Below are 26328 nucleotides of genomic sequence, written 5' to 3'. Positions count from 1 at the left end.
TAGATTGTTCAGGGTTCAAACCCCAGCATGGGGTGAGAAGAACCTTAAGAATTTTTAAGACCAACCTTCACATGTTTGGGGTGACAGTAACACATTATCAAATTGAACAAAATGACATGGACGTAAACTATCCCTTTGCAGAAGGAATTCAAAGAAAAGTATACAGAAATTCTGTGCGCCCTACAAAATTCATGCATTATAATTACCATGTTAGTCTCAAAGAGACATTTTGCAATGTTTGGTATATAGAGTGTTTTTTTGTAGTGTGTATGATTAGCATGTGCTTGTTGTATCATAGGGTCTGTCATAGTCAACTGTTGTGGTTTCGATACCCTGGTTGTACATGACAGGGAGTAGGGTCTCCTGTTCAACCTTGTGGGTTTTCTCCGGGTCCTCCGGTTTCCTCCCACTGCTAAAGACCCCTACACGCAAGCAAATTTTTGAAATAAAATTAAACCATATGTTAGTCCCGAAATTACCTAGTTTGTGTCGATTGGACGTTAAACCTCATTTCTCTTTCTCTTTTAGTGTGTATGAAATTGTTTGTTATATAAAGTGTTATTTTGTAGTGTGTATGACAATGTTATAAAGTGTTATTTTGTAGTTACAATGTTTGTTATATAAAGTGTTATTTTGTAGTTACAATGTTTGTTATATAAAGTGTTATTTTTTAGTGTGTGTGTATATGGAGGAGGTAATCGTAGAGATCAGATTGGTGTTGTTACTAAAGGTGTTGAGATTATCGTAGCTACACCCGGCCGTCTGAATGATCTAATTATGAACAGTGTGATAGATGTTAGAAGTGTTACATATGTAGTAAGTACAAATTGTTTCTTATATGCTAATTAATGTAGCGGTTGGGTGATAGATGTTAGAAGCATTACATAGGTAGTAAGTACAAATTTTCTCTTATATACCGGCATACTAAACTTAAGCTGCCTGTCTACAGTTCGCTCTGCTTGAGAACAGACACTAAGCTAGTGAACGGACATTTTAAGTCCTAAATCGACGAAAACACTATGTATACTTTGAGAATTTTTTAAAGTATTTATTCAGCTTCGATTGAATGAAATTGAAAAAATTCATTTAGTCTTTGTGTGTATGACAGATGTGGAACGGAGTAGAAACGTATTACAAAACAGTATATTAAATTTTGAATATGGCGGCCATTTAGGGCAGAAATCTATTCTCAAAGTTGATGGATCTTTGTGTGCAGAACGATATACCGGAGGTCTAACGCATGCACTTTAAATCACAGATTTGTCATTGGGTCAAGTGGCGTTGTTTCAATCCCAATTGTGTACATGACATGGAGTAAGGTCGCCTGTCTATGGTTTTCTCTGGGTACTGCGGTTTCCTCCCTCTGCCAAAGACACCTATGCACAATCAAATTATTTAAATAACATTAAACCATATGTTTGTCCTGAAATGTTCTAGTTTGTGTCAAGTGGGCGTTAAACTTTCTCTTATTTGATTAAAATGTAATAATCTAATGGTCTTGCAAGGACTGTTTGAACCTGGCGATATGCTGATTATTTTACTGTATGTATTGAACGAGGCCGATCGAATGTTAGATATAATATAAACTGATTATTTTGTTGTAGGTTTTGGACGAGGCTGATCGAATGTTAGATATGGGATTTGAACCTGAGATCAGAAAGATATTAATAGACATCCGCAAAGATAGACAAACTGTTATGACCAGGTAACATTAAATTAAACTTGATCTTTTGTAAGTAAACTCAATGATATACTGGAAGTTTGTTTTCATTGGCGGTGGTGGGTGGGGGGTTGAATGGCCAAATGGGTAGTGTGTGTGCCTTGTATCACAAGGTCTGTCATTGAGTCATCTGCCATGGTTTTGATTCCCAGGTTGTACGTGACAAGCGAATTATTGTAATAAAATTGAACCATGTGTTAGTCCCGAAATGACCTAGTTTGTGTCAAGTGGACATTAAACCCCATTTCTCTCTCTCTCTCTCTCTCTCTCTTTCTCTCTCTCTCTGGTTGATACAGAATTTTAATTGTGCATGTATTTTACAGTGCTACATGGCCAGCTAATGTTCAACGATTGGCTGAAATGTATATGAAAGATCCATATCAAGTTTTTGTTGGAACTCTTGACCTGGCTGTAAGTACTTTGTAAATACATTTAAACAGAAAATGCTTCAGGATAAATCAAGTAAGAGTGTACTATGAACCATGAACAGATCATAGCGTTCTAGCCACCATCATGGAATTGTGATGTCATATAAAAAATGAAAGTCTGTTAGTCAATGTGCAATTGTACAAGGAACAAGTCTGCCAACTTACATATTAATCATAGTTGAATTGACAGGGCCTTAGGCTTTTTTTTCAAAGTGTCACCCCCAAGAATAAGAAGAATAAAAACAACAAAATGGGTAGCGCTTAGGCCCCAGTTCCTAGTTCAAAGCCAAATTAATAAAGCAGCTATTTAACAGTTAACCACCATGGCCTAGTGGGTAAGGCGCTGGCTCATTTTCCAGGAGGTTGCGACTTCAATCCCAGTGTTGTTAGAGAAGAAAGTTACCCGGGATTTGTCATTGTGGTTTCCCCTTATCAGTGGTGGGCGAGGGAGTGCCTTGCAAGGAAAAGGCGTCTATCCTTACTACGGATAATGCGAAAAACTGTGGTTCACCTGTGTTTATACTATTGGAATTGAAGTCAAAATATTTATAATTTTAGGCATGTCATAGTGTAACACAGATTTGTGAATTAGTTGAACCTGAAGAGAAAAAAGATATGGTTAGTATATAGTGAATTATTCATCATCAAATGGAGATACTTTTGTATTCAGATTTCAGATGCTGCATGATTTGTCCACTGATCTTTTGATATGTCGTAAATGTTCATGGAGTCATGGAGTCGCAATCGCTCAGTGAGTAATAAGATGTTGGCTCGCTGACCTGGAGGTCTCGTGTTTTGATCCTGATGTTGGCCGAGAAACTTCCTCAGGTTTTCCAGCATGGTTCCCCCTTGTCATCTGTGCAGGACAGTGGGTATGGCAAGGGACAATGTGAAAACCGAGACCCTGTGTACACATTGGTGTGCACATCAAAGAACCCTTGACAGTTGGAATTTGATATAAGAGTAGGTCGTAGTGCCACTGTCCAGGAAAAATTTCACTCACAGCACACTGGATGGGGTATGCCTGTCTTCATTAACCCAGTCAGAGCAGAACAGTAGGACGTTAAACCTCATTTCATTTCTAACTATCAGTTAGTGCCGGAGAACCACACCACACATGAACAAACAGCAACCAGGGAGAAGGGTTACACATAGGCATAGCCTGTTATCCATTCCAAATTCAGATTTACTGAATAAAAATATTGTTTATAAAAAAAACAAAAACATTAAGACAAACCCGTGGATACGATACAAAACAGACATGCAATAAAGAACAAATCAATTGAATCTGATACAAGCCCATGTTTGATAAGGCCACAAAATGTTCACTGTGTAATTTCAGAATTATTTTTATGTTTTTCAGCTTGTTGATTTTATTTCTTCCATGGGTCCAACAGATAAAGCCATTGTGTTCGTTGGCAAAAAAGTTATGTAAGTATATTCACACCTACGGTAGAGTGGTTCATACTCAATTTTTTTAACACTATTTCGGGATTATTTTAACATTATATGATAAGACTTAACATAAAAACTTCATTCATCAACAATGGAAGTCTGACAACATTTTATTTTTGAGGATATAACCATTTGCAAATATGTTATAAATGCCTCAAAATCTACCCGACTTCCATAATCAAGGCAGATAACTCTTAGTGAGAATATGAGTTATGTCCCTTGGTCGCGGTAAAAATGGTACGGAAGCCCCTGAAACGAAATTTCATTATCGCAGTCGGAAAACATTGTTTATTTCCTTGCTGCGAAGTAACGGAACACACTCTATGAGACGATTGAATTTAACATGTGTACGCATGCACAAGCGCTTAGTTGTTTTAACAATATATCCACGCCTTCACATGTCTTAATATTAACTGTTTATAATAATGCTACAGTGAAAATTAAAATACACGTTTAGCTGGATATGAAACAATCGACGTTTGACATGAATTGTTTCAAGATTAGCCAAATATATGTATTAAAAAGAACAGTGCTTTCATTTCTGTATACCCACAGACACCGGGTCTGTTTATAATGGCATGTTATATACAGACGGAGCGAGAGAGAGACGTCTATAAATCTAATAATATAACACTTTAATGTTAATCCCAGAGATAAAATAAATATATTGGGCAGTATGATATTTGTTATGAAAAATAAATTGTCGGATAAAGTACGAGTAAAATTTAATGGCATTTTATACGGAGAGTGAGGGATAAAGACCTCTATAAATCTATTAATTTAACACTTTATTTTTTGTCCCACAGATAAATAACCGCTGCTACTTTAACATTCGAAACGTTTAGATTTTCAAGTTCCATGACCAAATTATGGCATTCTGCTGTGTATCTTTAATTTTCGACATCATATAAAATTACTCCGTTCCTCCTAAAAGGTTTGGACTTGCAACCACTTTTTTTTACCTGCAAATTGTTTTTTATTTTCATTATTAGCCTTCATGCGAATCATTTCTTTTTTAGTCTTCCGAAGTCGATTTTTTAACTGGGCGATTGTGCTTTTATGACACTTTGACAATCGCCACAAATACTTATTTTTCCTATTTAAATCAGTCAAGGTCGCATCGGCAGATGTCTGAGTCTCTCTATTTATTAAATTAATTTCACTAGTATCTGCCGATGGAGTCTCGTCCACTATCCTGGGTAAAAATGGGGTGTCAAGAAAATTGTCATATGATTTCATACATTTATTGGACTTGGCCTTACTTTTACCCAGCTTCCTAGTCTTTGTCTTCAGTCTGACCAGTCTATTTTTAATGTAATTGTCACCAAACGTCACACAGTCGTCATGTAAAGCAGTTATGATAGACCGATGCTCCGTAGTTGTCGGGAATTTATTAACAAAGCCTAGTATAAGCCTATTTGAAATTTTTGCCATAGGTAGTTTGGTTACAGTGCTCAAATCATAGGGGTACCTGCCCAGTCCAATGCTGGATAGCAAATCATCGGTGGACGTCATCTTGCAGGGCTCAGTCTCAGATCTAGAAAAAAACGATTCCGTCGATCAAAGCTTATGGCTACAGAATAATTAAATAAGATACTATGATTATGAAAGTAATTTACACCAAGTTACTGGAAAATAAAGACTACCACTAAAAAGTTTGATTCGGTTATTTTCAGGTCTCATATAGTTCTGCGTATTTAGAGCTAGCAAATATTTATTTCCTAAAGTAAATAGAGCGCCACGTAAACGAATGTTGTAACGACCAAATAAAAGAAAATCCCAAAATGTTGTAATGAGTTTATCTTGCCACTTTCATGGATTAAAAAGTTAGAAATGAAACGAAGCTATTACAGCTAGCTCTGTACTGAAATCGCCAAAAACCCCAAAATCAAAAATTAAACCAAAGAGTTGTAATCAAAATTTTTGCTCACATTCGCTATTAAATAAACACGAAAGTCGAAGAGCGTAATGAGTGTATTTTTACTTGGCTTCATATACCAATACATGTTTGTATAATACCACGTGGAAAGCTATTTGTGACGTATATTTGCTGCGACCTCCAAAATCACGTGCGGGGGACTAAACATTGCTCACTTCAGAAAATATCCCCGATGATGCAGTCAGGCAGATACCTGTGCATGTTTATATAAGGACAAATAAGTGACCATTGAACCACTCTACCTACGGTAGGGTGATTGGGTGTCTCATTGGTTTAACACATCCGCTTTATATCATAAGGTCTGTCTTTGAGTCAAGTGGTGTTGTTTCTATTCCTCACTTGTTTTCTCCAGGTCCTCAGTTTTCCCCCAAGCAAATTAATGAAATAAAAATTGAACCCTATGTTAGTCTCAAAATGATCTACTTCTATTATGATTCACCACCTGGTGGCTCAGTGATTTAGGTGCTGGCTCACTAATCAGTAGGGGGGTTGGATGGCCAAATGGTTAGCACCTGCCTGCTATATCATATGTTCTGTCATTGAGTCAACTGGCGTGGTTTTGAATCCCCGGTTGTACATGACAAGGAGTAGGGTCGTCTGTCCAACCTTGTGGGTTTCCTCCCACTGATAAAGACCCCTACGTGCAAGAGAATTATTGAAATAAAATTAAACCATATGTTAGTCCCGAAATGACCTAGTTTGTGTCGAGTGGACGTTAAACCCCAGTTCTCTCTCTCTCTCTCTAATCAGGATGTTTTGGGTTTTATCCTGGAGTTGGCCGAGAAAATTCCTGCGTATTTTCCTACATGATTTCCACTGGTCAGTGGTGCAGGACAGAGAGCGTGTCTTGTTGTTCAGATGGGATGAGAAACCAAGGTCGTGTGTACACATTGACATTCACATGAAAGAACCCATGACAGTTGACTGTGACCAAAATTATCTTAAAACAATCTAGTTTACATTTGTACAAATATATGTAAACATATTATTGTTACAGGAATAGAATTTGCATAAAATAAGATTTTAGCACACACTGACAACTAGTAATTAGAGTATTCTTTAAGTGGCATTTAGTAACTGGACTGATAAATAAACTATAAACATACTTATGGAAAACAGCTACTAATTTATTTAGGCAATGTTTCGAAGAGTATTCTCTCAACATTTTCAAGTTAATACAATAAAACAAAGTTTGATCTTGTTGCTGCCATGAATGGCTTCAACCTTGTTATTGTAATTTTGTCTATATATGTTGCCTCAAATTTCGTTATATTGTATTAGCTTGAAAATGTTGAGACAATACTCTTCGAAACGTCGCCTAAATAAATCAGTAGCTGTTTTCTATAAGTATGTTAATAGTTTATTTAGTAATTAGAGAGAACATTTCTATGGTATGCCATTATACATATTGATGAATATTTATTACAGGGCAGATGATTTATCTAGTGATATGGCAATGAATGGTATTGAAGTTCAGTGTATCCATGGTGATAGGTAATTTCTGTAGTATTAGTTTTCAGTCACAAGTGTGATCATAAGAGCAGGAATGCGCATATAGGCAATAGTAAATGGATGTGCCATTGGGCTCTGGATTCAGCCAGTTTTACCATGCTGGCTGACAGGAATTGAAATTAACCAACTAGATAATATGCCTGTCAGTCAATATAAGCCATAAAATTAGAATTTTACATAACTATGTCTCCAAATATTTTGCACCATTTAATTCATTTTAATAGCTGGATAAAAATTGTTTGATCGGTTTTTCAGAGAACAGTGTGATAGAGAACAAGCTTTAATAGAATTTAAAGACAGTTATGTTAAGATATTGATAGCAACTGATGTTGCATCTAGAGGACTGGACGTTCCTGATATAACGTAAGTTCGGGAAATGATAATATTGTCTTCCACGGTATTGTTTTGACTGTTTCCTTGAGGACATGAACTTAATTTGAAGGCTTGAGGACTTACTCATAAATTCAGATATTTTATGGATAGTTTTCATTGGTTAGGCCCGTCTTCATTAGCCCAGTCAAAGCAGACGAGTAGGACATTAAACTCCAATTCATTTCATTGATTAGTATTTGACCTAATGGCCAATGGAAAAAAAAGACAAAATTTTCATGATTAAGAACCCGTGGAACTATGAAATTGTGAAAAATGTGAACATGGGGTTGTCATGCAAGATACCCCCACATTTTGCAAAAGATGGAAAGAAAACAGCTAAAAAAAAAAAAATGCAATATTTCGTACAATCAGGGGACATAATCCATAAAGTTATTTGAACTCCATCATCATTATGGTGTAACAGTGATATATTTGAACGTTTTTTTAAATCGGATAAAAGTTGTGACCTCAGGGGCCATAATCCAGGTAATTGTGGTCCAGTATTTTTTTGGTACAAGCAGGCCATAATCCACGAAATTTCAATCTGATACATTCCAATATCGAAAGGAATGGAGATCCTTTGGAGATAAACCTGTATTTCAAGTTTTGTCAAAATCGAATAAGTGTCTGCAAACAAATTGTGGATGGACGGCCTGACAGACAGGGGTGACAGCAATATACATTCATATGAAAAAGTGGGCATATGAAAACTGTGCGTCTCCTAGAGCTTGTTTGAAAATAAGTTTATTTGTGTTGCATTATTTGTATTTATTGATATGGTGTGGTGAATATTTGTACCTATATTAGGCTACACAAAATAAATGTCTTGTTTCTCGGGCAACTGACAGCTGAAACTGTAGGGGGGAGGGCGGTTTATTTTTTTTTTTACCTGATTTCTGGCTAGAGGATGGTGCAAAATAAAATTTGGCTATTGTTGAAAATTGTTGGGGCGGGAGGGCGGCCTTGTACTTTTTTTTTTTTTTTTTTTTTAATGAGAAAGTCATTACTTGTCTACGGTTTTGCTTTCAGTTATATATTATACATACTTAGAACATAAACCCAAAAATCAAGTCTACTCAAACACTGACTGAAAGGAAAATAATTTTCCATATTTAATTCATGTAATGTAGCTTACTAATGGTAATGGTGACAACCATAATTGAAATTGGTTTAAAATAAAATTCCGTACGACTATTAATAGCCGTCCATAATAACGACAATATTTTAAAGAGTAAGCCTCTGTCAGCATGTGTATCAAAAATAATCATCACAGTAAACGACACTTAGATCTAAATCTAGTATCGCTGGTTTATAATGATTGACCTAATTCCAACCAATGCATGTCACATGTCATCGGGATTCGGGAAATGACTGTTTCTCAGGATATTCGGTGTGTTTCTCAGGATATTCGGTGTTCTATCTGGGGTTTATATCGAATGACTATTTAAATTTAACTAACAACTCGTCAGTAAAACCATCAAATGTGTAATCCAATTATTATTTTCCGGATTATCAAAACTACCGTTAATTGTGCTAATGACCCAGATTCTGACTAAGGGATGGTGACTATCATCGTATCGTATTCGTAGCCACAAGTTATAATAATTAACCTGTTCTACGATTCATTGTTTTATAAGTAGGATTTTTTCAAACATGGACCGACTGAAGCCGGCAATAATGAGCCGATTAAGATCGAATGATTGAAATACATTGCATTGTTGTCAATGACTTTCGGTGTTTAACACGAATCAAATTCTAGTTCACAAGGGGAGGTAATTAAAATCATGTGATACAAAAATGGAGGTTCTTTCGATATCAATAAAAAAGACCCGTAAATGAGCGTTTACATCTGAATCAGTTTAATACATTTGAATGGATATTCACGTAAGGGGCATGTAGAAACATGCGGCATATTCTTTTTATGACTTGCTTATCGATGTTCGGGCGGGCGTTACATATTTTTTATTTTTCATCAAATTTTGCGTGCGGCGGTGCCCGAGAAACAACTTATTTTATTTGTGTTGCCTTATACATATTTCTATGATGTGAAGGGATCACAGCCAAACCCGGCTAACTTTTCAAACTTTAAAACGATGATCAAAAATTATATAATCTATTATGATGCACAATATTTTGATATCCATTAGATCATGTGAGGCCTTAATTCAGGTGTATAATATTAAGTATAATATTTGATATATTTCAGACATGTATTTAATTATGATTTTCCAAGAAGTATTGAAGAGTATGTCCATCGTATTGGTCGAACAGGCAGAGCTGGGTAAGACATCATAACTTATACCTCTCAGCGGAGTCATGGTGGCTAAGTGTGTAAGACACTGGCCAAGAAAGTTCATCGGGATTTTCCGACATGGTATCCCCTTGTCAGTGGTGCAGGATGGAGGGTCTGACAAGCACAGCTGTCTAGTCATTCGGATGAGACGAAAAAGCAAGGTCCCGTATATACATTGGCGTGCACGTAAAAGATCCCTTGACAGTTGGAATTCGATATAAGAGTAGGCCATAGTGCCGCTGCCCGGGCAAAAATTCCCTCATAACACACTGTATGGCATATGCCCATCTTCATTGGCCCAGTCGGAGCAGAACAGTAGGACGTTAAACCCCATTTCATTTCATCTGATTTACCACTCAGTCAATTTACAGGCCATCAAAATTTAACACTAAGACCCAATATATAAATTTATACTTTTTATGAGGGGGGATTGTACAGCGCGCTGTATCATAAGGTCTGTCATTGTGTTAACTGGCATGGTTTTGATTCCCTGCTTGTACGTGATAAGGAGAAGGGTCGCCTGTCCAACCTCGTTGGTTTTCTCTGGGTCCTCCGGTTTTCTCCTACTGCTAAAGACCCCTACATGAAATTGAATTATTAATATAAAATAACCATATGTTAGTCCCGAAGTGACCTAGTTTGTGCTGAGTGGATGTTAAAACACATCTCTCTCTCTCATTCACCCTCCCTCCCTCTCTCCCTCCTTTTTATGTGTTAAAACATATTTTTGAAATGGAATAGTGCTAAAATTGCCATTGTATCTTGCTGAACAAAAATATCTGGGGGCAAAGTATAGGAATACTAGTATAGCTAAAACATTGTCTAACTGGTGTAGCTATAACATTGTTTATATATTTATCAATGAACACTGGTACAGCTAAAACATTGTTTATATATTTATGTAGGAACACTGGTATAGCTAAAACATTGTTTATATACAATTCAAAAAAAGTAGGGGATATTTGATTTTGAAGGAAATAATACTAAAATATGCAAATGACTACGAAAAAAGTCACTATAGAACCTAACAGAAGAAACATTTCCAGTTACATGTGACGCCCAAACGCACCAATAGCTACCGCATGGAATGCAGGTGATGCTTGGGATCATCATGGGGGTCCAACCCAAGATTTGCACGACTCTGACTTTGAATGTTACAGTCATTGTGGCATTGAATTCCAGGGTGGAAACATCAGTTTAATTGTTTTAGTGACCAGAAAACAAATTTTGATATGCGTCGGCTTACCCAAAATGAAAGGTTACGTGCCCTTGGCATGCTACACAGGCGGTTGTGGCGCGGACAATGAATGTTTCTCAGTCTGTCATAAGCAGGCTTTGGTCCAGATACCATGATACACAATCTGTACAGGACAGACCACGCTCAGGTCGACCAAGGGCGACAACTCAAGCCCAGGATTGATTTATCCGTACCTTGCCCTTGAGAAATCGTGTCATCACAGCAAATCAGATCAGCGCTCGTCTTCAAACAGACACTGGTGTGAGAGTGAGTGGCCAGACGATTCGGAATCGACTGCATAGGGGTCACCTTCGGGCGCCCGACGTCCTCGCGTGATCCCTTGTTTGAGAGATCATCACATTCAGGCAAGACGTCGTTGGTGTAGGGATCGTCAACACTGGGATAATCGACGCTGGAGCAATGTGATGTTTTCAGATGAGTCAAGGTTCACTGTTGATTTTTTGGACAGACGTAGGAGGGTGTGGCGTCGTCGAAACGAGCTCTTCCAAGACGTTAACATCATCAGACATGATCGATTTGGGGGTGGTTCTGTTATGGTGTGGGGAGGCATCACTGTTGCTGGAAGAACGGCTTTACATGTTGTTGCAGGGCGTGTTACAGGCCAGTACTACCGGGACAACATCTTGGCAGTCCATGTTGTGCCGTTCGCACGACGTCATGGCCGCCGTTTCATCTTCCAGGATGACAACGCAAGATGTCACAGTGCCAGGATCGTTACAGGTTACCTCCAACAACAGAACATCACCACATTACCTTGGCCAGCACTGAGTCCCGACCTCTCCCCCATCGAGCATGTCTGGGACATGCTTGGACAGAGGTTACGTCAACGTCAACAACGTCCTGCCAATGTCCAAAAACTTGCTGCTGCGTTGCAACAGGAATGGGACAATCTGGACCAAAATGACCTTAGACGTCTCATTAGGAGTATGCCACGTCGGATCAATGCTTGTTTGGCAAACAGAGGAGGATTTACCCGTTACTGACTTGGTTGTGATGCTGTGGTAACTTTGCTGATTGACCCCGGGTATCATTTTACCCTTATAATGGTCAGTCTGTGCCTTACTTAGTCTAACGATCATTTGGAATAAATCGATGAATGTGAACTTCATTTCATTTTGTCATTTGTTTCTTCGTCAGTTTCATTAGGTGACTTTAATAACACTTAAAAATCAAATATCCCCTACTTTTTTTGAATAGTATATATTTGTCGATTAAGACTGATATAGCTATAACATTGTTTATATATTTGTCTAGGAACACTGGTACAGCTATAACATTGATAACTAGAGGAGACTGGAGACAAGCTCAGAAACTTATAGACATCATGGCTGAGGCTGATCAGGTAATTCATTTCTTGAATATTTCTAGGTGAGTTGGTATGATGAATGACCTACTGTGTGTTCTGTGTGTCTTTCATCCAGAGCTGTCTTAACAGCATTAGATGCCCCACGGAAACACACTCAACTGGGACCCCAACATACAACCCCTTACTAGAATAAAACAAATTGATTTATTTTATTGGTTATTTCTATCACAATTGGTGTATAAACATTAAAAAGAACATGCTCTACAGCATCGATTTATTTATTGAGAGCAAGTCATCACAACATACATAGATTAGCATTGGGCCCTATGCATGTGGGGCCCTCAGACAATTGCCCAGTGTGTCCATCCGTTATGTACAATGGTTTCTTGGTAAATACCAGGATAGCTCACTAAAGAGGAGGTCCCAGGTTTGATCCCAATGTCAACCTAGAAAGTCCCTCAAAATTTTCTAGCCTGGCAAGTGTTTCTAGACAGAGAGCCACTAAAGGAAACATGTCTAATCTTTCGGATTGGATGGAAAACCTAGGTCTCATGCAAAGCATTGGAAATAGAAATGTACTGCTGTCATTGCTGTGATGCCTAGGAATCACTTGTGTTTTCTCTTGTCACCTCATACAAGGAAATAATGAGTAAAAATATTCCTCTCTTTGAGGAAATAATTTATATGAAATATAACATGTGTTAGTCCCAAAATGACTTGGAAAGAAAAGTAAAATGAAAGTAAGATTTTAAAGTTTGTATCACTTTTATGCGTTACAAAATGAAATGAAATGTGGTTTAACATCCTACTTTTCTGCACCGACTGGGCTAAGGAAGACGCTCATAAAATGGAACTATGATCACATGCTTTCGTCTTTACAGGAAATTCCTCAATATTTAGAAGATATGGCAGCCCGATATCGTCGCCATTGTGATAAAATGGCTGAAGAACGGGAATCACTTGGTGGTCGTGGTGGAGGACGAGGGGGTGGACGTGGAGGTAGAGGTGGGGGAAGAGGATTCCGTGGTGGAGGAGGGTTTGGAGGTGGAGGAGGGTTTGGAGGAGGTATGATTGATGATTTTGGCGGAGGCGGTGGCAGTGATAGACGTAAAAGAAAAGAGAATATACATAGTGGCTGGTGATGATCATGTGATATTACGTCGCGTGACTGTTAGTTTTGACTGCATCACTTACTTTATTTCTATCATTTTTGTTAATAAGACTGCTTGAATATGAAATTTGTGGGGAGACTTTTAAAAAAAGTTAATATGGCTAAATATTCAGATCACCCCTGTCAAGACTGCTTGAATGTGAAATTTGAACGGAGACCTAAATGAAATGTTAATGTGGTTAAATATTCAGATCTCCCCTGTCTGTCGTCAACAATTGTTGTTAGTGCAAGAGGCTATAATTCTGTTTCTTTCTAAAAATTACATTAGTTCTTTATAACTCGTTGAAATAAAGACGGCTATCGATTTTCAACTTTGAACGATAACCACCTCCAGAATTAAGCCGCTTAGTTGTGAAATCTTGTAGACTGCAGTTATTGTTCTCCAGGTCCTCCGGTTTTCTCCCACTGCTAAAGACCCCTACGTGCAAACAAATTATTGAAATAAATTTGAACCATGTTACACCAGGAATGACCTAGTTTGTGTCGATTGGATGTCTCACCCCACCTCTTAAATACTGTATTCATGAATTATGATTACCTCGTAAATAGATTTGAAGCATTCAGGTTAAGATATTTCGTTTTGTTTTTTTATACTTTCAATGGCCTACATTACATGAAGATCTGACCAGTTGTAGTCGGCTTTTGACCCTGTGACGTCAGACATTGATTAATCAATCAGCATTGACGTTTCTAGTGGTTTACCCACAGTTCTGTGCATCGCACGCTAAGAAGTCGCTGTAACAGATGGTTTCATTGGCTAATCCCACACGCCATCCAGAAGGCAGGTTATATATTAACTTTCCAGATCCTAGTGTAGAAAAGAAAAATAAAACGAAATTTTGAACTATAAAAATCGAAACGAAATAGGATCTGTGTTTTAATCAGATTGGTTTTGAAGCATTCAAATTACCAAGTACCCCTTTTGGTTGTTAATTATCCCAATAAAAAGTTGCCCAAAATACCATGGTTACAAATAACACCTTTCTCATTTTATTCCTTAGCTTGTGATTGTTTGTTATACAGAGAGAGAGAGAAATGGGGTTTAACGTCCACTCGACACAAACCAGGTCATTTCGGGACTAACACATGGTTCAGTTTTATTTCAATAATTCGTTTGTGCGTAGGGGTCTTTAGCAGTCGGAGGAAACCGGAGGACCCGGAGAAAACCCATGAGGTTGGACAGGCAACCCTACTCCTTGTCAGTTGACTCAATCACAGACCGTATAATACCGTGCTAACCATTCGGCCATCCAACCCCCCTTTATTATACAGAGTTGTCAAAATAAACAGTTGACTACCATACTGTGGTTAACCTCTTCCAATTATTTTTATAAAACTGTTGGAATGTGAAATCTGAGATTTATACACTTTGTGTGATACAGTTCATGTATTATTTTATAAAATGGGAATCTCATTGTCTTAACAGTCTTTTCTGATATCAAATATATCCACACAAGTCTGCCTAATGCACATCTTTTTGGGGGCTTTAAATTTTATATAAATTATTAATTACTCATTTATTCACATAAAAACCCATAAACAACTCTCTAGTCCATCAGATGGCTGTGATATTTAATGGATTAAACACTATCGCCATTGAATAATTTAACATTAAAATGGATAATCGAGACTTTGTTGAATATGAAATCAAACAGTTGAACTCTACAACATCCTATGTATTAGGCCAAAATTCCACTATAACACACTGCATGGCATAGCTTATGCTCGCCTTCATTAGCCCCTGTGGTGCAGGAAAGTAAGGCATTAAATTTCACCATTTCATTGTATTCATATCAGAATAGTTGAACTTTACTGAAAGAGTCACACCTTTTTCATCCTTCATGTAAATTAGGGGCCCAAGTGGACTAGATCTAATTCTTAAGGCCAAATCAAGATTTTGTCAAGGTTGCTGAGATGTAAATAAGGTTACGGCATGTGATTGTTGGCGAGATTTTAGGTTAGGGTTAGGGTAAGCATTAGGACTAGGTCCAGGGTTAGGATTGGGATTAGTGCTAGCCCTGTTTACATTTCATGACCTTTGACCAAACTTGAAGTTGACCTTAAGAAATAGATCTAACCTCCCAAGTTGAACAAATATCATGCATTAGGCCACACCAATTCACAATTTTGTTTTTTGGAAACACCTACTGGTATAAGAATTTAGCTTTTTTCTGCTGATGTTCTTCTCCAAAAGCTTTTAGTTCGAAATGTTGTAATTTTAAATAAAGCATTATTCACAAGATTTTTTGTCAAGACTCTGAAGAACTTGAAATTTATATCATTTTAGTTTCAAGTTTCAAAATTATAAGCAAAACATTTCTCTCCCCCCCCCCCCCCCCCCGAGACTTGAGTAGCTATCAAGATATTATGGGAAATAATCACAGGTTTTATTCTAAAAGCATGACTTTTCGACAAGTATCCTCTTATCGTTAGCAAAGTGCTTTCTAACGATAAGAGGATACTTGCCGAAATGCCGCGCTGGTATAGTAAAACCAGAGAGCCACAGTGAATAAGACGTTGACTTGCTATCCCAGAGGTCTCATGTTTGGTTGAGAAGTTCATAAGGATTTTCCGGCATGGTTCCACTTAGTCAGTGATGCAAGACAGGTCCTTGCAAGGGACAACAGATAATCATTCGGATGGGACTAGAAACCAATGACCGGTGTGCACATTAGCGTGTATGTCAAGGATCCCTTGGCAGTTGGAATTCGAAAAAAAGTGTAGGCTGTAGTGCTGCTCTACAGGCAAAATTTCCCTCATAGCACACTGTCTGGCATATGCCCAGTCGGAGTAGGATGTTAAACCCCATTTCATTTCACTTGTCGAAATGTGGTACTTTTAGAATAAAACCTGTAATTTCCCCTAAAAATTTGTGTTTTGTTGATGTGTTATCAAGATGCCAAAGAATTTAAAATTGAATTGGTTTGGCCTTGCAGAACTTTCATTTTATCATTTGTACATTATTTCATGTTTATTATTTTATTATTTGTTGAAGATAAACAAATATTTTATATTGTTTTGTTGTTTTCTTATTTTCTTATCTAGCCATTATAATATATGGTTACAGCTTAAAGAAATGAAATAAAAATTGGTTGATATGAAATAAAAAATTTGTATAGTATGTGTTAGGATTTGGCACTATGATCGCCCCAAATCGCCTTTTCTAGGGCTCCTGTCATGTGCACAGCTCTGGCGCCTGCATTATGATCGCCCCAAACCACCCTTACTAGGGCTCCTGTCACGTGCACAGCTCTGGCGCCTGCATGAACTAGTTAATGGTCCTATAATGCAGAAAGCTATTCACATATCTCGGACAGTTTGAGGGGATGTAATGAACAGGCCCCCGAGTTCACAAAGCATTCTTAGACTTAGGTTTAGAATTTACTCAACTTTCAATCATTGTTGAGAAATATCATTGATCCAGACACAGAAAACTTTGCACATAGTTTCTTATTCAGGGGCGGATCTAGGAATTTTGATAAGGGGGGGCGCCGCAAAATGAGGGCACTGACCGCGGAGACGGGGCACGCCGCTGAGAGGCGATTTTTTGGGGGGGGGGGGGGTCCCCAAGAAAATTATCCGTCATTTCCTTGCATCTGTAGCCATTCCAAGTACTATTTGGCTGATATTTTCATCTAAGTAAACGTTCAGAAATCGTTGAAAAATAGCCTTGAAATCGAGCAAAAAAGCCAGTTGAACATGCAACTCGAAAATTGTCATGGCGAGCGAGGCATTATGATGGGAAAAAAGACGAATCTATTCCCTAGCCACTTCACTATTTAAGCCTTGTAACTTGTACTTTGTACTGTCCACACATGAAACAATGCTACATCAAATTGCACTCATGTGCGTCGGTGATGGGCATAAGTGTATACGCCGCCGATTCCACAAGATGTCTGTCTATAGCCACTCTATAGGATTAGGGCACCGTCAGCTAAACAACAAGAATTCGTTTGAAAGTGAAAGCATTAATTAGACCAGACTGTTTGAATCGATGGTTTGAGTCATTTTAGTTAAAATAAGACAAACAATCTTGAGTAAATTCTTAACTTAAGTCTGAGAATGTTTGTTGAACTTGGGGCTAGATGTTTCAGTCTGTCCAGAGATGTACCAGTATTGATATATCACTTTTCTCTAGTTTTCTTAGAGAACTGATGGGGTATAGTCAATATTTACATGTACTTAAAGTGTTGGGTTTCGAATCCCCAGTTGTATGTGATCATGACAAGGAGTAGGGTCGCCTGTCCAACCTCGTGGGTTTTCTCCGGCTCCTCCGGTTTCCTCCCACTGCTAAAGACCCCTACGCGCAAGCGAATTATTGAAATAAAATTAAACCATGTTAGTCCCAAAATGACCTAGTTTGTGTCAAGTGGACTTTAAACCCCATTTCTCTCTCTCTCTCTCACCTAAAGGGTTAATCCAGGGCTCTTGTCTACTTGTAACCATTCTGGACACGTAGAACTATATACACTACTTCGAGAATAGATCTCTTCCCTAAATGGCAGCCATATCCAACAATTAGTATACTGTTTTGTAATGTGGTCCTACTCCTGTTCAAATCTGTTAGACACAAAACGACTAATTTACTTCTCAAAATTCTCAAAATATACCATTTTTTTTACTAAAATCGTTGATTTCAGACTTAATCGTCGGTCAACTAGCTTAGTGTTCTGTGTCTATAGTGTAGCTCTTTATCTAATCTTCCATAATATACCCCTTTAAATTTACTGTTTTATGTGTAAAAATATATAAAAATGGAAATTGAACAAAATATTTTTCCAAGCATGGCTGACCAGCAAATTTTTGAGTAAAAGCCCTAGCACTTGCCAGTGGAGCAGGATGAGGTACCTGACATGAAACAGCATCTAGTTATTCAGATGGGATGAAAACATTGAGGTCATGTGTACATGTTGGCATGTGTAAAAGAACCTTTGGCAGTTGGAATTCGAAATAAGAGTAGCAGCGCCACTGTCCAAGAAAAATTTCCCTCATAGCACACTGCATGACATATATCCATCTTTATTAGCCTAATTTGTGCTGAGAAGTAGGACGTTAAACCCAATTCCATTTTGTATATCCAGGAAGTTCTAAGAGCGCAGCTTGCACAAGGCAGGGTATGCTTACTCTTTTTTTAGAAGACCTGATACCACCACCCATTAGAACTAAAGCATTCACATAGTAAAAAATATTTGTTTTAACTTTTAATTCAAACTTGGGTGGGCAGGGGTGAATGGTTTGGTTTCCCCGCTTGTATACGACAAGGAGTTGGGTCACCTGTCCAACCTCGTGGCTTTTCCCCGGGTCCTCCCACTAAAGACCCCTACGTGCAAGCGAATTATTGAAATAAAATTGAACAATATGTTAGTCCCGAAATTATCAAGTTGGTGTCAAGCTGATGTTACACCTCATTTCTCCCAAACTTTGGATTCCAAAGTTCACAAATAGTAAAAATTACTGTGCTTCCTTTTCTATAAAATGATAATGCATCTCGACAACTAAGGCTTTCAACCGGTACTTTTATGATGATGCTGGCTCACTAACCTGGAGGTCTGGGGTTCGATCCTGGTGTTGGCCGCAAATAGTCCTCTGTGGCCTGTTTCACAAAATTTTAACTAAAGATAAAATCCAAATTTTAGTAGATACTTCAATTTTGATTGGCTAAGCACTAAAATCAATTTATTATTATCCAATCAAATTACTAAAATTTGGATTCTATCTTAGTTAAAATTTGGTGAAACTGGGCCCTAGGAATTTCCAGCGTGGTTTCTCATTGCCGGTGTTGCAGATGGGGAGTTGGCCTAGTCATTCAGGTGTTATGAAAAACCAAGGTCTATGGAGCAGAATTTACATCATAATTCTAACTCTTAACCTCGTAATGCATATGCTAATATGCTCCTTGCCCGTGTTGCAGATGGAGAGTTGGCCTAGTCATTCAGGTGTTATGAAAAACCAAGGTCTATGGAGCAGAATTTACATCATAATTCTAACTCTTAACCTAGTAATGCATATGCTAATATGCTCCTTGCCCGTGTTGCAGATGGAGAGTTGATCTGGTCATTCTGGTGTTATGAAAATCCAAGTCTATGGAGCAGAATTTACATCATAATTCTAACTCTTAACCTAGTAATGTGTATGCTCATATGCTTACTTCTATGCATGTGACTCAGCCTGGAAGGAGTAAAAAAAGCGGGACGTTAAACCTAATTTCATTTCCTGATGATTGGCTCTTGAATGCACTGGTTCAATTCAGAGAGCACTATTTATTCTTGTTATAAAAAAAATTCTAGGTACATTTGTATAGCGCTAGTACTCCACACCCCATACAGTTAAAACTATTTCTCAAAAAGATAGGTTTTAAGTCTTTATTTGCAACATGAAAGAGTTTGAGATAATTTAGTGATAATATAATTATGTGTAGGATAAAGCATGAGAATGAGGTTATGCTGGGGAAAGAAAGACCGCAAGTTATCCGGGCATAGAATATACCCCAAAGATGAAAGATTTCCTGTAAAAAATTTATAAATTCCACTAATTTACTAAAAAAAAAAAAAAGTCCACTTTTTTTTTTTACTCTGGGCAGTCCCCCCTGTACTACATTACCGTACAATGTTGGGCGACTAAGTTAACATAAAAAAAAAACAAGTACGAACAATCCAAACCATTAGACAAAATTCGAAGTCCTAAAAAAAACGGTATAGGCAAAATAGTGTAATAAGGCAAAATAGTGTAATCAGCATATGGACTGTTCACCGTGTACAAAATACACGACAAACAGTGGTAACAGGTGTCCGGAAGAGTAAGCTTACCCTGCCTGGCGCCACATCTAGTACAAAACAAAATCAAAAACAATCACCTACATGTAATAAAAAATTATGGCAAGGATTTCAAATTAGGTGGGTGTGAAATCCCCCTCAAAAGTATTATATTAAACATTAAAATCGAACAATACAATTTGTAACTTAAAGAATGCGTTATGCAAGATATGGACAAAGAGCTGACTGTTCTTGCTATAATAGTTCAAAAATAGATAATGAAAAATGAATATATTGAAAATTTCAGTCAAATTACTCATTTCTAAACAAAGTTATCAGGCTTTAAAGTGATCACAATATAGTCTCGATTGTCAAACTGTTACGAAAATAATCAAAATCTTGATTATCCATTTTGAAACAAAATTTTTAAATGGCGACCTTGTTTCGATCCACTGAAAATCGCGACTATCCAACGACCTAGAGAGTGGATTATGGGCTTGCCATGTGAATAAATGTGTAAATAATAATTTATATAACATTTGAGGTCAAAAGAAAAACATGCAACTCGCAGATTTAACTCTTACTTAATGCATCTTTAAATCTTACATAATGCATCTTTAAATAATACAATTTGTATCTTAATAAAGGCCTGTATATAATCAGAGTCAAATTTAGATGAAGAAAGGTCCTAGGCTATTTCCTGTATGATGCTCTTCACAATCCCCTACCCTCTTGGAAAGGTTGTTGGATGGCCAAATGGTTAGCATGTGCGCGCTGTATCATACAGTCTGTCATTGAGTCAACTGGCGGGGTTTCGATTCCCCGATTGTACGTGACAAGAAGTAGGGTCGCCTGTCCAACCTTCGTGGGTTTTCTCCGGTTTCCTCCCACTGCTAAAGACCCCTATGCGCAAGCGAATTGTTGAAATAAAATTGGATCATGTGTTAGTCCCGAAATGACCTAGTTTGTGTCGAGTGGATGTTAAACTCTCTCTCCCCCACAACTTGTATAAGATGAATGTGAGTTTTAAACACAATTGAGCTAAGCCGAAGATGATGAAAGATGTTTTAAGACTAGGGTATGTGTAAGAAAGACTTATGACAGTGCCAAAAATATTATGCACCGTGGTCAGAGACTCCCTAGATCTTAAGGCCCTAGGCTTCAGATTGTGTTCCAAAATTATGAGCTCCACAGATCATCAATGGTGGAATTTTAGCTGTATGATTAAAAGTCAGGTATGATGAATTATTTTAGAATACACAGTTTAATAATGGGAGAAAATTTAACATACAATCAGCATTTTGAGACTAACATATGGTATATTGTTATTGCTTGCATGCAGAAATCTTTAGTGGAAGGAAAACCATAGTCCACAGTGTAACACTAGGAGACAAGTTATCTAGGTCTATTGGAATGATGGGGAAATAAGACTCAGGACTTTTCAGGGCATTTCACACAAACCACCAAATCAGGTAGAACACAATTATAACAAATAAGACATACAAATAAACAATAAATAGTTGAACACATTGGGTCAATTCAAGTCCTGGGTTAAGGTGGTGTGGTGTTTAACACCAGTTAGATCAGTGTAGCACTGGTGTAACGCTGTGCTAACTCAACCTCGGACCCGTCTGTATTTGAAATCAATCCGAGTTAAGCTCTGTGGTGTTGAGGTTGTGTTAAACATGGATATATTTACACAACATGAACACCAGTGTGGTACTTGTGTTAACCAAACACTAACTTATACCTGGGCCCCTCAGTTCGTCTATATTTTCAATATCAATTTCCCGATTTAAGAAACAAATTTACATGGAAAAGTATAAAGACAAGGAGCTTTGTGCATTATTATTTCTTATTACATAAAAACTTGTTAGATAATAATAACTTGATAAAAGTTATTATCTTGTTAAAAATAACTCTAACACTAACCCCTAGGGGTTAAAAAAAATCTCAGTTCAAGTCATTTATTCCAACACTGGTGTGAAAAGCAGTCGGCAAGAAGTGAATTTCTTTTAAGGTTTTTAGTTTTAAGGCTTAAAATGATTTTTTTTAATTTTTTTTACCTATATATGGCCAAAACTTAAAACAAAAAAATGTTGATCGCAAACCTGCTGATTTATGAGAAATTTCAGATAGGAAATTTTGACTGAATAATGGGACTACAAAACTTCCTGGAAGCGGTTAGTTTTCCCTTGGTTAGAACAGAAGACAAAAACAAAGTGTAACATTTAAAATAACACTAGTTTTATAGGTGTTTTTTTTTTCCACCAGTGTTAACACTGGTATTAAACTAGTTTAGACACTGGTGTAAACACTAGTGCTAAATCAAGAGGTTCAGGTTAACACCAGTTATACACCACTACAACACAACTTTAACACATGTGTAACCCAGGAATTGACGCATTCCTCCCTGAGCAGCAAATCATTGACATTCGGTTGTCTTTTGGAGAGGTGGCCATATTATGGTTTAACAAAGATATGGTAAACATTGTCTAATCCACTGAATATCTCAACCATCTGGTGGTCTAGAGCATTGTACACATTGTGTCCCTGAGTACTAAATTGTTGACATTTGGCTGTCTCTGGGATTGGTGTCCATATTATGGTTTAACAAAGATATGGCAAACATCGTCTAATTCACTGAATATCTCAGCCATCTGAATGTTGATTTTGAGCTTGTCGTGCGTTTTCTTGTTTTACTAATCTGGACCATGGATTATAAATTTCAAACACATTAAATGACCACTTATGTCAAACAATTCTACAGTCATTAAGGGCAATAACTCTGTAAGGTGTTTTTTTATCAAAACATATATAACTTTTAAAAAAATTGGATGAAAAATGCAGTCTGTAGCTTGTTCACAAGAAATTGTCGACAACAGATCAACAGACGAATGGACAGCGGTGACAACAATAAACTAACATATTTCGATGTGGGCGTATAAAAAAATGATAGAAAAATACCAAAATATGACACCAACAGACAAATGGACAGGGAACACAGCAACATACAACCACATTTTAAATTCAATATGATAGTATATAAAAAGGGTAATACAAATAAAAAAAATACAAAAATAAAACACAAGATTAAAATTCATGATAATCGATAGTAGCTGTAACTCCGATATCAACCGTCCACTGGGGTAGTTTTTTCAATAGCTGACGTAAAAATGGCGTCTGCTGTTTTTCTCCATGTAAATAATGACCAACGACAGATATATCCAGGATACCATTATCAGGATTCTGAGATTTGTCAATCTGGAAAAAAAAAGTTGAGTAATGGTGTTTAACATCCATGCAAAAAAAAAGCAATTTCGTGACTAACAAATGTTACAATTTTGTTTCAAAAATTATCATGCAGTCTTTAGCAGTGGGTTAGTGGGATGGGGGGTGGGGCGGACTGGAGGACTCAGAAAAAACCCAAGAGTATAGACATGCAACCCCACTCCTTGTACATGTACAAGTGTCAGATTGAAACCATGGCACTTGACTCATTGACACACCTTGAGATCTAAAACGCACGTGTTAAACCATTCGGTCACATGGCAACCTGCCTCTCCCCCCCACCCCTCCCTGAGTTACCAGTGAACCAGGCTAATGAAATGAAATGAAATGGGGTTTAACGTCCTACTTTTCTGCTCCTAACTGGGCTAATGAAGACGGGCATATGCCTTAAAGTGTACTATGAGGGAAATTTTGCCCGGACAGCGGCACACCGGTCTACTCTTATATCGAATTCTAACTGTCAAGGGATCTTTTACGTGCACGCCAATGTGTACATGGGACCTCGGTTTTTCGTCCCATCCGAACGACTAGACAGCTGTCCTTGTACCAGGCTAATGAAGACAGGTACAAATTGATTTGGGTTATTAGATTAGTGGCATGTGATAATGAAATATGGCTTATAATTCCTGACATAATGTTTTAGAATAACAATAACAAGCGGTTGCCATGCAAGATACGCCCACATTTTGCAGGAGAATGACAAAAACCAAGCTAAAAAAGCAATTTTTCGCACATTCAGGGTCACAATCCAGTATGTTATGGTCCGACATGCTGCAATATCAAAAGGATATAAATATACATTTTAAGTTTCATCAAAATCAGATAACAATTGCGACCTCTAGAGTGTCCACAAGCTAAAACATGATTTTTCGTACAATCATGGGCCATAATCCATGAAGTTAGGATCCGATACATGCCAATATTGAAAGGAACCAAGACCATTATGATATAAACCTATATTTTAAGTTTCGTCAAAATCAGATAAAATTGTGACCTGTAGAGTGTGAACAGGGAGCAACAATATTATACATCCACATGACAATGTGGGCATATAAGAAAAGGTATATTTCATTCAATACACTATGAAGGAAATGATAGCGGCATTTCAGCTTATTCTTCATTGATTTCCAACTGTCAAGGGTTCTTTTACAAACATGCCAACAAGGTTATGGGTAGACCTCAGTTTTTTTATTCAATCCAAATGACTAAACACTTCTCCTTGCACCACTGTCTATAGTGGGTACTACATACCTGACCCACCCAACACCAACCCCACCTTAACTATGGTGGGTATTACATACCTGACCCACGCAACCCAAACTTAACTATGGTGGGTATTATATACCTGACCCACTCAACCCCACCTTAACTATGGTAGGTACTACATACCTGACCCACCCAACCCCACCTTAACTATGGTGGGTACTACATACCTGACCCACTAAACCCCACCTTAACTATGGTGGGAACTACATACCTGACCCACCCAACCCCACCTTAACTATGGTGGGTATTACATACCTGAACTGTTAGTGAAAACTGCCATGGTTTAACTGGTTTGATTTCATGACTATAATAAATATAATATGTTGGACGTTCAAACACAGACAATGTTTTTATAGGTAATGGATCTCCATCTTCTAAACTCCATCTCGTCAATTTTACACCAGGTTTTGGAAAAACAAAATTAGTAATATGATCCGATCCTGTAATATAGATTTAAAGATACCTGCTCACAAAAGTACTTATTAGGTAGTTATTCCCAATAAAAGTATGACATCGTTGGTATATGTATCATCAAATCACAGTTTGTACCCATGAATGAATCTTTAACTATCAAACTGTTGAAAAATCAGAAATAAATTAAAATATTATGGGTTGAATTCTCTATGCTTGGGCTTTACTTAACAACAACATCTGTATACAATTGAAGAGTCCGGGGGAAGAACGATCTAAGTCACATTTTTGTCTTTTCGCACAACGAGTGGGTTTAATTACCACTTCAAAATGATGTTTAATACGAATCATAATTACCAGTAAATCAACCGACTTCCACTTTTCAGCCAAATTAAGGTCAAAAAAAACCGATGGACTTGTATTTGTCCAGGAGGCCATTTCAGAAGGGCCTTGGTGTTGAAAAAGTGACTTAGATCGTTCTTCCTTGGGGCTCTTCAATTGTTAACATGTCCATGATCTTGTTATTTATTTATAATTACATTGTCACGGAAGTTCTCACTCATTACCCAACAAGAGTTTAGTAACATTAAGTAACATACCCTCTATTTGAAATGTCAATCTGAATGTGTCAATGCCAATGTTATCTTTACTGACAAGATTAACAGAACTTCTGGGATAATTTGTTAATCTTGGCGCTGGCACTTGTAACGTTTTTCTGTAAAAAAATTTTTAAAAAATATTATAAAATTAAATGAAATGGGGTTTAACGTCCTAATGAAGACAGACATACACCATGCAGTATGCTATAAGGGAAATTTAGCCCAGACAGGAGTGGTGTCCGCCTATTCTTTATTGAATTCCAACTGTCAAGGGCTCCAATGTGCTCTCTGTGAACACTGGACCTTGTTTTTTGTCAAATCCGAAAGACTACACATTGTTCCCTGCCAGGCTCGTACACCACTAAACCATCGCCTGCCAGGCTCGTACACCACTAAACCATCGCCTGCCAGGCAAGATACGCCCACATTTTGCAAGAGTTGGATAAAGAACAAGCTAAAAAGAAAGTTATTTTTTGTACAATCAGGGGCCATAATTCAGGAAGTTACAATCCGATATGCACGAATATGGAACCAAGATCTTTGGGTTATAAAGAT

General features: G+C 37.5%; 1 protein-coding gene across 1 annotated transcript in view; it reads left to right on the top strand.

Moving 5' to 3' along the window:
• LOC126818588 (probable ATP-dependent RNA helicase DDX43) overlaps positions 1 to 16470 on the top strand; it is a 29251-nt gene extending 12781 nt beyond the window's left edge. The window contains exons 15-24 of the mRNA XM_050546060.2: positions 675 to 816; positions 1605 to 1705; positions 2044 to 2131; positions 2707 to 2766; positions 3512 to 3579; positions 6971 to 7036; positions 7310 to 7417; positions 9633 to 9707; positions 12232 to 12319; positions 13165 to 16470. Coding sequence (XP_050402017.1) covers positions 675 to 816; positions 1605 to 1705; positions 2044 to 2131; positions 2707 to 2766; positions 3512 to 3579; positions 6971 to 7036; positions 7310 to 7417; positions 9633 to 9707; positions 12232 to 12319; positions 13165 to 13425 — 1057 coding nt within the window. The 3' untranslated portion in view covers positions 13426 to 16470. The remainder of the gene's footprint in view (positions 1 to 674; positions 817 to 1604; positions 1706 to 2043; positions 2132 to 2706; positions 2767 to 3511; positions 3580 to 6970; positions 7037 to 7309; positions 7418 to 9632; positions 9708 to 12231; positions 12320 to 13164) is intronic.
• The last annotated feature ends 9858 nt before the right edge of the window (positions 16471 to 26328 follow it).

Source organism: Patella vulgata, chromosome 4 (assembly GCF_932274485.2).
Source record: "Patella vulgata chromosome 4, xgPatVulg1.2, whole genome shotgun sequence".
In the NCBI taxonomy this organism is placed as follows: Eukaryota; Metazoa; Mollusca; class Gastropoda; family Patellidae; genus Patella; species Patella vulgata.
The sequence above is the reverse complement of the archived record's forward strand: the minus strand, read 5'-3'. Positions and strand labels throughout refer to the sequence as shown.